The sequence below is a fragment of the Equus quagga genome, chromosome 7, assembly GCF_021613505.1.
Source record: "Equus quagga isolate Etosha38 chromosome 7, UCLA_HA_Equagga_1.0, whole genome shotgun sequence".
NCBI lineage: Eukaryota > Metazoa > Chordata > Mammalia > Perissodactyla > Equidae > Equus > Equus quagga.
Genome location: NC_060273.1, coordinates 48172768 through 48185341, shown reverse-complemented (window position 1 = coordinate 48185341; position 12574 = coordinate 48172768). Strand labels below are relative to the sequence as shown.

The 12574-nt window shown below is 41.5% G+C and overlaps 1 protein-coding gene across 1 annotated transcript; it reads right to left on the bottom strand.

The window, feature by feature from the left end:
- Nucleotides 1-1982: 1982 nt before the first annotated feature.
- THOC3 (THO complex subunit 3) lies at nt 1983-10560 on the bottom strand. Its single transcript, XM_046668010.1, has 6 exons — nt 10245-10560; nt 9337-9493; nt 7739-7943; nt 6355-6516; nt 6134-6234; nt 1983-2734 (listed from the first exon to the last, which is right to left on the bottom strand). The coding sequence occupies exons 1-6, from the start codon at nt 10509-10511 to the stop codon at nt 2571-2573; spliced, it is 1056 nt and encodes a 351-aa protein (XP_046523966.1). The 5' UTR covers nt 10512-10560; the 3' UTR covers nt 1983-2570.
- Nucleotides 10561-12574: the final 2014 nt, after the last annotated feature.

Sequence of the window (12574 nt, the reverse complement as noted above, 5' to 3'; positions counted from 1 at the left end):
AGACCTCCCCACCCACTTCTGGTTTGCTAGTGTCTGGAGCAGTAACTATATAATACGCCTGGACTGACTGAATAATCAACGGCCAGGTGTGATTCTGAATGGCATCCTTCCTTTCTGAACTAGGAGACTCACTCAAACCATAGGGGTCCCAGGTCTGGCACAAATTATGTCATTTCTCCAGGAAGGACCAGACTTCTGAGCCCCTCTAGGACTATGAAGCCAAGGCACACAGAGGATGTTGTCAGTAAGACCTTGACAGTCCATGAGGCTTGTCACAAGCTGGAACTTGTTCCTCATGGCTACGTTTTCCTATTGCTCAAGCAGCCCCATAGGTGAAAGCAACAAATCTCTTCTTGTTTAAGTGACAGGTGGCGTGGATCGCTACTTTACACAAACCCAGAGGAAAAAATCCACATGGACGGAAGAGGAGGGAATCAATCAAATATCAAAGATCTAGACCAAAACCTTGACATCTGGTTCTAATGCTAAAGAAACACAGCAGCAACCACAGGAATGACAGATAATTGCAAAAACAAGAAACAGTGCACCAAAGTTTATTCCCAGGGACATGAACAACACTGAACTTCTGACATAATGAGGTGGCAAGTTGGTTTGCAACTGAAAAGACCATTCTTCAGGGCAAGTGGAGGCAGAGGCTGTTCTGGGGACTGAACTGAAGGAAACACTACTGAGCCTGAAGACTGGGCTCAATCGATCACGCAGTAACCTGATCACGCAGTAACCTGGGCCAAGAGTCAACTGCTCAGAGCCAAGGTCTGCTCATCTGTAAAACAGGAATGGCAAATAGAAACAGAACAACCATTGCAATAGAAGGTGTATGGGCCTTTAAACAAACCCAGATCTGAATACTGCCACTTAATGAGTAACACTGTTACTTAAACTCCCTGAGGTAGTAAGATGGTGATAAAACCCAGCCTCAGAAGGCTGTGGCAAAAATTGAGTTAGCTGATGAAAACTGCTCATTACAGTACCAGACACATAGGGAATGTCCAACAACTAAAAACATCTATTAAGATTTAGTGAGTATTTATAATACTGCCCAATATGGTGCTGAGCACCTTGCATGCTTTATCTTGTCATACTTGATTTGTCTAGCCTTCAAGATTTTTATATAGATAAACATGTTTTTATCTATAAATATGAGCATAGGAAAACTCCTAGAAGGATATACACAAAAATGCTAAGAGTGGTTATCTCGTGGTGCTAGGAATATTTTTCTTTTTGCTTACCTGCTTTTTCCAAAATTTTCTACAAACATCACTTACTGAGATCTATTTCTTTATTTTTAATACTGAAATAAATTAAAATACAATGAAAATGAAGACATTGCTCACAGGTAAAATGCCCTATGCAAGCTATTCCTTTTGGAGGTAAGAGCTAACAAAAGCTCTGCTTTCCCCGAGGAGCTGGCACGTGCTCTTCTTTTTAATAAGAATTGGCTGACTATATCCTTCTTCACTTTGCCAAAATTTTAGTTCCATCATTCTATTAGGTCCTTATTCTTTACATATTTCTGTTTTAATTTCCCCCATCTTGACTTTCTATTCTAATTTATGTCTTATCCTGATTTTGTATTTCTCATTTATATTTTACTACTTTTCTCAGTGTTTATAAATTTATCTACAAATCCTTTGAAGAAGGAGGCCAAGAATACAAACACATACACAACATATAAAGGATTGCTATTGTCCATGCACTTCATGTTCTGTCCCTGCATTTTAGAGTTCTTGGTTAAGACATTAAGTGATAGAACTACAACCTTTAAACTCTATTTGAGATTTTTTTAAAATGCAAAACTATACCACTCTGTAATAATATAATCAGGTGATAATACCATAATTTTAAAAGTTCTAAAAGTCTTATTCTAAAAAAGTTTTATTAAATGCTCAAGTCTCACAATTATATATATTTCTTTTTTGTTTTTTTTCTGGGGAAGACTCACTGTGAGCTAACATCGGTTGCCAATCTTCCTCTTTTTCTTTTTCTTCTCCCCAAAGCCCCAGTGCATAGTTATATATTCTTGTTGTAGGCCCGTCCAGTTCTATGTGAGCTGCCGCCACAGCATGGCTACTGACAGATGAGAGGTGTGGTTCCATAACTGGGAATGGAAGCCGGGCCACCAAAGCAATGAGAGCACCAAAGTTGAACCACTAGGCCATCAAGCCTGGCTCATATTTCTTTTTTAATTATAAAAAACCTCCATCCCCATCTCACCCTTCCTCACCCACCCCTCCAAACTCAGTATTGTTTAAGCAGAAGAAAGCCCAACAAAGTCCACTATCCACCCAAAAGCAGGAAGACAGCAGGTCCCCAGAGCACAAGGTGTGCTAGTGCCCTCACCTGCACTGGCAAGCCCTCATGCGGGAGGGAAGAAGCGGAACAGCTAACATAATGGGAAGGGAACTGGAATGGGCACCTGACCAAAGACTTTCATAATTTATACCAATTCACAAATACTTTAGGTCTCACAAACCCCAAGAGAACAGACCAATCTAATTACACAACAGAAAGCCGCTGCCAGGGCCTCCTCCCTACGTCAGGTCCTCCTATCAGGAATCGTTAGGAAGCCCAAACAGCTTCACAGTTCCTGCTTCCCGACTGCTGTCATATTTGCCGTCTTTGTCATCACAAGCAAATGCCAGCAGAGGTCTCTTGGGGTGCCAAGCCACAGTGAAGGTTGGGGACTCACATTGCACCTCCCATAGCTTGTCACCTATAAAAATCAACATAGAGAAACCAATCAATATGTTAATAAGAGACCACACTCATTAAATACTTACCTATATTAACTTGTTTAATCCACTTAATAACCCCATGAGATAGTACAATCATTACCCCATTTTACGGAGGAGGAAACTGAGGCACAAACAGGTCACAAGCCCGTAGGTGGCAAAGCAGGATCTGAACACAGGCAGGTTAACTTAACTTAAAAGCCTATGCTCTGAACCCCTATTCTTTACTCCCTGAAAAAACAGTAACAGGACTTACTCTTTGTTGAGCACCCCTTATGAATCAGATGAACTATACTTTATTTCAATAAAATATAATGACAACCCAGCAAGGCAGGTAATAATTTTAAACCCCATTTTATAGAAACAGATAACTTAACAGTTAAGTCACACCTCAAGGGAGAAGCAGTTAACATATGAAATTAGTCTGTTTCCAAAGCCACAGATCTTTCTGCTAAACCATGATGCTTTGCAAATAGGTTTCTTTTCCCCAAAATCTTACTCCTTCTACTTGTTGAAATAAAACATGATTTTCCCAAAGCTGTTATTCCTTTAGTCCTGCTTAACCTTTTTTCAACCTTAGGGTTAAGATTAATGTAGTAAAACATTTACAGTGTGATACCAATTTAAAAATGCAGGATACATTGAATTATACACTTAAAACTGGTCAACTACATGGTATGTGAATTATATTTCAATAAAGCTGTTTAAAAATACATACATTCATATACATATGCACGTTTGTGTGTATATATATAGAGAGAGAGGTTTTTTTTAAGTAATTCTACTTCAGAGACAGTTAACCACTCTTCATGATGCTGGGATCTGGCAGTCTACAGCTATCTGTCTGAGCAAATTTCTAAGTTACAGACATAAAGAATGGTTTGAGTCTGTTACTCCTCTTTCGTTTCTCTTTAGGCCTTTAACTCCATGTCATTTGCTATGGGATTGGTAAAGATAAAGAAATAGACACAGTTCAAGAAAACCAGAGTAGACATGACGAGGCCTTCTAAAATGTTTCCCAAATAACCATGTGGCTTCATAAACTTTAATATCTTGATCACTTATTAGAAAGTTTAATCTCTGAACGATAAATAAGGTGCTGACTGTGTGAGACTGACATTACTATTCCAGACCATCAAAGTTCCAATAGACTTTTGCAGTGCGTCTGAAAAGCTTAAAATCAAGTGGACTGTATTAAAATGCGGTTCTATTATATATGCTATCAGGAATACAATTAAAATTAAATCTCACTTTGTTTTACATTTACCCATTAAAAATATGTAGGATACAAAACTGTATCTAATGTATGATTCCAACAACACAAAAAATAGATACATAGGAGGAAAAAAAGACTAGAAGGAAACACACTAAATGTTAGCAATGGTTATCTCTAAATTATAGACCTATGTATGACTGTTAATTTCTCCTTTATATTTGTTAGCATTTTCCAAATATTCTATAATGAGCATGTATTACTCTTATTTTACCAACTAATCTACGAAGACATACTGCATAAAATTCAAACAGTACAGGGTACAGAGCAGCACTGCACAACAGAAACTTCTGTGATGGAAAGGTCCTATGTTTGCAATGTCCAATACACTTCCCATAGCCACATGTGGCTACTGACTCCTTGAAATGTGCCTATGGTGACTGAGGAACTAAATTTTTTATTTTGTTTAAGTGATTTCCATAATAATTAATAATTTAAATCTACATTTATCCTTTTCCTTATTGTAGTCTTCCTCCAATCTCATGAGTCTGATATGAGTTCTTCTAAATGTTTTTCTACCGAGTTAGCATTGGTTTCTTTCCCTAAATGGAAACACATCACACGCACTGACTGGCCACCTGCTTTGCTCTTTCAGTACCATGTCTTGCAGAGCTTCCACATCAGTGCACAGAAAACTGTCTTTCTCTTGGCACACTGTAACATGACTGTGTCACCACTTATTTAATTAGTGCATCATAACGAAAATTTAGACTGTTTCCCATCGATGCATAAAACAATGCTGTAAATATACAATTGTACTTTACTTTGATAATCATCTTGCTTTTAATTTTTAACCTGGGTTATAGAAAAAATGAAAAACAAACTCAACAAACCGACATGTTAAAAGTATTTGTCTAAACCATTAAAAAAAATAATACAGCCATATTTTATATATTCCTAAAAGATTATATGTGAATTAAATCATATTTTACATGTATTAGGTAAGGTAGATAATTAAAAGAAACTTGCACAAAGACAGCCTGGGAAAAACATGCACATGCATGCATGCTGCTAAGAGCAAACACTGCAATAACCTTTCTGTGAGGTGGTTTAGTCCTTCACAAAATGTGAACACCTTAAGACTCAGTAATCCCACTTCGATGGTTTACCCAAAAGGACAACCACATAAGTAAAATGAAATACATAAGGGATATTCACAGCATTATTTATAATGGTGCAAAGATTAGATGCCACCTAATAGTTGGGCGACTGAAGTATGTACTGACATATAGTCAAGGATATACTTAGCATATTCAATGGAATTCTAAACCCCATTACAAGCGGCAGTAGAGCTCAGTAGCCATCGCCATGTAAGAAGCTGTATCATTCTGCCCGTGAGGCGGGCGGGTCCCAGAGCAGCGGGAGAGCACCCCTGCATAACATGAACCAGGGTCACATAAGGAGCTGCACGTCTATCCAGATGGCTAGACAACACTCACCACAATGTCACCAACAGTGGCACTCTTTAAATTGTGGCATTTCAAGTTTTTTACTTTCTTCTTTGACATTTTCTATAGAGTTTGAATTCTTTTACCAAAGTACCATGTATTTCCCAAAACAATAAAGCTACATTAAAAAGTACATGAGGAAATTCTTTTGTAAAATGTATACTCTCCTCCCATTTTTCTATATTCAAGTTCTTTTGTTGTTTTTAAAGCAAATCACATCTACTTTGATAATTCTTTAAATTATGAAAAAAAATCCATCTTTTTAAGTTCACATACAGATAAAAGATAGAAATATACCAGAACAAACACTTGAAGAGGTTGCAGTTAGATGGTGGGACCACAGGTGATGCTCTTTTCTTCCTCCTACTTTCTGTATTTTAAATTTTTCATTACAGTAGAAGAATTAAGAGTTAATAAAATGTAAAACATTTTCCTAAATCACTTTCTTTCAGACTTGTCCCCTTCTTTCCTAACTCTTTGCTCCCTCATACCTGACTATAACAGTCTAATAAACAAATTTGTCTTAAAGAGACAAATTCATTTATGATAATACTGGTTTATTAGCGATGTGCAGAGATGAAATACATGACAAAAGAAGTCCTGATGGCCAGAGGTGAAAGACAGAAGATTCTCCTTAAGGCAGGGAGGGTTTTAGTTACCTGTCTCTACTTCAGCAATGTCAATAAAATGATCTTCTGATGCCGATGCCAGCATTTTCCCATCATGGCTAAAACTGAGGGTCCTCACAGGCCAATCCAGCCTATGATACAGAAGAGACAGAGCAGACATTAGAATAACCTAACAAGAGGAGGGCACAATTTCACCCACATGAAGTACAACTAATTTATCCAACAAGAAAAGTGCTGGCAGAGTCACTTACCTGGAAAAGCACCGAACACACACTAACTCATCCACATCCCAGAGGCTGACCAAAGCGTCCGCACTTCCTGTGGCAAAGTACTTCCCCATGGGGTCAAACTTGATACAGATGCAGTTGGAAGGATGGGCGTTGATGGACTGCACAGGCTTCAGCTCTGGGTAGCTGAGAAACAAGACAGGCAGCAATCAAACTGTGGGAAGAGGACTGAGGTGTTAAGACGATAATAGGAGACACTGAGAAAGAAAACCAAAGATGACAGAACAAATATCAAAAACTGTAATTCAAGAAAACTTTCCTGAAACAAAAAAAGATTTCAAACAACATATTGAAAGGACACACCACATATCTGGGAATATGAACCCAGACTAACCAACACGAAGACATACACTAGCAAAATTACTGGATAAAATTCAAGTTGCTCAGCATAGAATTTCAGGCCTTTTATAATCTGGTCCCAAATTATATTTCAACTTTATCTTCCCATTTTCAGGCCATCTCTTCAGATACTTTACCTGCCACCACTCCCAGCAACCCTACCAACTACTCTCCAAATAAGTCATGCTCCTTCACACCTGTTTTGCCCTTTTAGTGATTCTTAAAATTCTACTCATCTTTCGGGGTCAAGCTCAGAAGCTGGCTCACTCAATCCCCGACCCCCAATATGATGTTTCTTTCCTTAGAATTCCACAGCAAACTCCCAGGCGCTCTATCACAGAACCCATTGCTCACTTAGGATGGTAGAAAGACCACAAGTGGACAGACCTGATATTCATTCCACAATTTTGTTCATCGAAAAAACAAATATTTACTGAGATCCTTACTTTGTGTAGCAGGCACTGGGCTAGGCCCTGAGGATTCAACAGTAGACAAGTTAAATACAGTCCCTACCCTCATGGAATGTACAGTCTAAGGTAAGATACAGACAAGTAAACATGCAGTTACAATGTAGAAGGAGAAATGCCACCAACAGAAAGTACATAAAATAAGCTTCTAACCTGCCTCTAACCTTGGGGGAGGGAAGTGCTGAAGACGGCCTCCCTGGAGGGGAAGGGATATTTTAACTGAGACTTTAAAAGTATGAATTAGCCATAATTCAAGGTGCATCCAATTCTAGCACTCACTAGCTGACTAGTGACTTAACCTCTTTGAATCCCAGATCCTCATCTGCCAAATGGGAAACACACCATCAACACCCTGGAATTTCCGTGAGGACTCAGTAAAATATAAGGTGCCTGGCTCAAAGATACTTAATATAGGTTAGAATTCTTTATTACTATCTGTCCTTTAGGCTCCTTCAGGATAGACTCACATCTGCTTCAACACTAGATCCACCACAGCACCCAGTGGGAGACATGACAGTCCCCTAAGCTAGAACCCCCCTCACCTGAGGATGTTGATACAACCGTTGCCATTTGTCAGGAAGAACATGTTATTGTCATTGTTCCAGGAGATTTCATTGACCTCAAACTTGAACTGCTCCTCTGCTTTGGAACGGTGTGTTTTGGCATCAATAAAGGTCACCACATCATCCTTGTTGCCTACAGCAATGGTCTGCCCGTCGGGACTCCAGCAGATATTAATGTTCTCCCCTGGGAACCCAGACATAATCAGAAAATACCGTTTGCCCATAATCCTCCCGAAGTTTATTTTGTTAGCCTAGACAGACCAGGGCTATCTCCAGAGCTCATTCATTAAGGTCCTGGTCAACGGGAGAGAACTACCACTTGCAGATCATAACTATGAGTCCAGCACATTCATCTACAAATCTCCCCATTTGGTCCTCACTTATTTCTCTAAGGGACACTTCATTATCCTCATTTTACAGATGAAGAGATGCAAGATAAGAGAGATGAGCCAGTGTCAAAGGTACGAAGTAACAGAGCCAAGATTTTAAACTCAGATTTGACTCTAAAGCCTCTTATTCTCTCTTACACCAGCATTTTGCAAACTCCAGTAATTTACATGCCATTTTCACAATTTTTTTCCCCTCCACGTAACAGCCATACTTTCTTTATTCAAGATTTTTCTTAATATTGACTCAAAAAAATTTTTACTTAAATTTTAGCTTCAATTTAGCAATAAATTCTATGAGCTAGTTCCTTTTTTCTAGTAGACATTAAAACATATATGTAACCAGTTTCTAATGGTCATCCAAGTGCCACCTAAATTATGCACGCATCACCTTTTGTATACTTAGGCAAAGCACTACATCATTCCACCTTCAGGTACAAGTCTTAACCAAGTCCAGTGGCCCACACTGAACACATCAATTAAAAATTTCATCAGCCTTACCAATTCTAAAATACATATTTTTCCACATTTCACTATCCATGATGCATCCGAAAATGCATCAGGATATATCTCAAAATTTGAGGAATACACGGTTATCCAGAAGCTTTATTTTCCTTCCTGACAGCATATAAAATATTGGCGCATCTTATAATCAATGACATCTTAGTCAATAGAATACGATAAATGGCCTCAAGGTTTATAAGACAATACCAGGTGGAGAATAGTCTATAAATTACTGTACAACTTCCAGGTCATTTTCTCCCAGATATCAAGACCATTCAGTCCAAGATCAGCCACTCTAGCCTATCAGCAGTTTCCTAGGTTCTCCATGCCTTTGCAAGTGCTGTTTCCTCCTAGAAGTGCCTCCCTCCCCATCACCCACTGCACCCTGACCACTTTCGCTCCGTGAGGCCTTCACTGCCTCCTCCAGGCAGACAAGTGTTTCCATTCTGGGTATCTCCCTTATCAACGTCTCCACTATAAGACCATGTCATACTATGCTAATTTTTTTTAATGCATATGCCTCTTTCCCTGCACTAAACCATGAGGTCTTTGGAGCTGGAAACTGTCTTATTCAGCTCAGGACGTCGCACACCTAGCACAGGACCACACACAGAAAAGATATTTGAAAAATGCTTGTTGAATGAATATAAGTAGCTTATCTTCCTTTTGCCCCCTCTCTGAAGTCACCTTTAGTGTTCACAGTGGCAATGCATTTGGTCGTCCTCACATCCCAGATGCGAATGGTTTTGTCTCCAGACGCAGTAACAAAGAGGTCGGGATTGCTTGGATGCCAACAAAGCTGGTCCACACTATCCCCATGTCCCCGATAATTGTTTTCTTTGACCTGAAAGAACAGAATCCAAATGTCACTTCACACATATGTACCTGCTTCCGTATGTAACTTAACCTTATTCAAACCAAGGTATCTTGTGACCAAGAAAAATCTGGATAATTAAAAAAAGAGTCCAGTCCTTCCAAGCCTCTTCCCCAAAGCTCTTCCCAGTACCCACCCCCTCTTCCTCCTCAATCACTCTGAACTGTGCAGAGGCTGTGTCCCACATCAATGCCCTTACTCCTTGCCCTCCCTAGCCTTCCTCCTTCTTTCTGGTTTTCCACTTTCACTCTGCTACCAAGGTTCCCAACCCACTTGCTCATCCCCACAGGAGGCCCTATCATTTTCAAAGGGGCCCTTCTCGCCACCATACAATTCCTTCCTACCACTCCCCCACACCCCCACCTCACCCCAGGCCCACCCCCCTCCTCACCACCAGTCCTCACTCTGTCCTCACCTCCACTCCCCGTCATCTTCACCCCCCCTTACTACGTGCTCCCTACACACCCCCACCTCCCCCTTCCCATCACTGTCTCCCTCTCCACCACACTGCTTCCTCACCCCTTACCACCGCAGCGCGTTCACCCTCCCTCGACACCCCACACTCCTCCTCCTCGCACCACACCCCCTCCTCACCCCTCCCCTCGCCTCCTCCCTTCTTTTCACCCGCTCCGCCCCCCTCACCGCCATTCTCTCCTCACCACTACACCTCGCTTCACCACAGCCCTCTGTCCCTGGCCCGGGCCGGGCCCTGGCAGCTCACCAACCGGTCCTTCTCCAGCAAGAAGACGCTAGCCGTCTTGTCGAAGGACCCCGAGGCCAGGCGACGTCCGTCGCAGCTCCAGGCCACCGAGTGCACCTTGGCGCTGTGCGCCGGGAACTCGCGCGTCTTGCTGTGGCCCCGGAACAGCTCCTGCATCCCAAGCACGTAGCGCGTCGGGCCGCTGGTCACTGAGCACCAGGAGGCCATGGAGCCGGGACCGCTCTGGCCCAGGGCCGAGGGCCCCATGGCCGCCGCGGGGACCGCCATGCCCAACTCCCGGACACCAGGGCAGCCGCCGCAGCCCGGGAACACTCAGTCCTGCTGCCGTCAGCGCACGCATGCGCTCGGAAGAGGCCTCGCTCCCGCGCAACAGCACTGTAGGCCACCCGGAAGGGACTACAAACCCCGGCATGCAGCGCGTGCCCGTTTGTTGCCTTTTCAAGCAGTAGTGATTCCGCTTTAAATTTCCTTCACAGTTAAACATTCTGAGGTTTTAAGGGTCCGTGTTTCCCCCTTACCTACTGCTTGATAGATATATTTGTGTCCCAAATTTAATCGAAGACGGAAACCAACGCTATACTTCTAAACTTGTTTCCCATCAGTAAAACACCTTTTTTCTAGGGTTGCTCACCACCCCACAGCTCCCTCACTTAGCGCAGAATGCCTTCAACTTCTTACTGCAGAAGGACCAGCTGGTGAGCCTGTCCTGAGTAAAGGGCTGGGGGTTTGTGGGGTCAGCGCAAGGGAGAGGGGAAAAGGTGTTGAGGCATCTCTGGAGATTTGTTTGCTTTGTGAGGAAGATATGCCCTGAGCTAACATCTGTGCCAGTCTTCCTCTATTTGGTATGTGGGACGGTAACAGCATGGCTTGATGAGCAGTGTGTAGCTCCGTGCCTGGGATGGGAACTGCAAACTCACTCGGGGCAGCCAAAGCTGAGCGATTGAACTTAACCACTATGCCAGGGCCAGCCTCTGGGAACTATTTATATAAATTCTTTGTTTTTAAAAGACACTATATGCACATGATTATATACGCAAAAAAAATATGAAAGATACAGAGTAAAAAGTCAGTGTCTACCTGTGTCCCCTACATTGGATTATTCCCCACCCTAAACACCCCTACCTTAAACGGATGGTGAGCAGCCAGCGCCAGCCAGGCCCTGGAGAAGGGCTGTGGGCTGGGGAGGGTTTTGGAGGTGATTCGGCAGCTAGAAATTTGTTTAAAAAAGCAAGCTCTTGTGAATTTACAATTATCTCAAAATTAAAAGTTTAAAAACAAATCTTTTTTAAAAAGTAACACATGTACTTGGTAACATATGTAGAAAGTACAAAAAAAAAATGAGTAAAAAGTTAATTTCCTTTCCTCATGTCCCGAAAGTCCTCTTCCAAAAAATATTATTAAATTTCTTATGTGGCCTTCCAGTGATAGTGTAAGTGTAAATAAGCAGCTTGGGAAAGGTAGATACATGTTTGTCTATCCCCTTTCCTCTGAAAAACAGTAGCACTTCTTACATAACTTGCTGTCTGTATTAAACACATGTAAGAAATCATTTCTTATCAGTATATGCAGGTGACTCATTCTTCTTGATGGATGTAAAATCATTTATTCAAGTGATCCCCTTGATGGACATTTAGTGTCCATGAATTTGCTTGTAGAACAATACTGGCATGAATATACAAACTTCATTGTGCACATATGCACTTTTTTATTTGCATAGATATTGCCAAAACACTCATGAAGAGGTTCTAACCACCTACATTTCCCCCAGCAGCATAGGGGAGTGTCATAAGGTCATAAATACTACGTGAGTCCACAAAGAAAGCACAAGGTTCTGAGAAGGGCCTTAGGAAATGAGGCCCTTTTCTTTCCCCAATTCTCTTCCCTACCACTCCAACCAGAAATTCTTGGAGTCTTCAAAGGTTTGTAGACGCCAAAAAATACCAATGAAGTCGCTAAAACCTTGGGGTAGGAGACTATTTGGTGTCTAATTTTCTTTCCGTAATTTTTGTTTTCAGGAATCTTCTTCATATGCCAGCACACACATACACTGAGGATCTATATGGTGAAAATTAATAAAAGGAAACTTTATTTAAAATGGAGTCAGGAGGCCAGAAGGGGGCGCTCCCACACAGTACCACTGAAGGGCAGTTACAGGAAGGATTGTCAACAAGACCCAACAAGAAGAACGGTCAACAGGAAAGAATGGTAAATTAGAGGCCTCAACAGGAAAGATGCACATTGCATTTCCTGGAGGAAATTGACTACCCCAGCAACTAAGCCAATGAGAACCTGTCATCACCTGAACTCCTGCGTTCTTCGGATGGACTTCC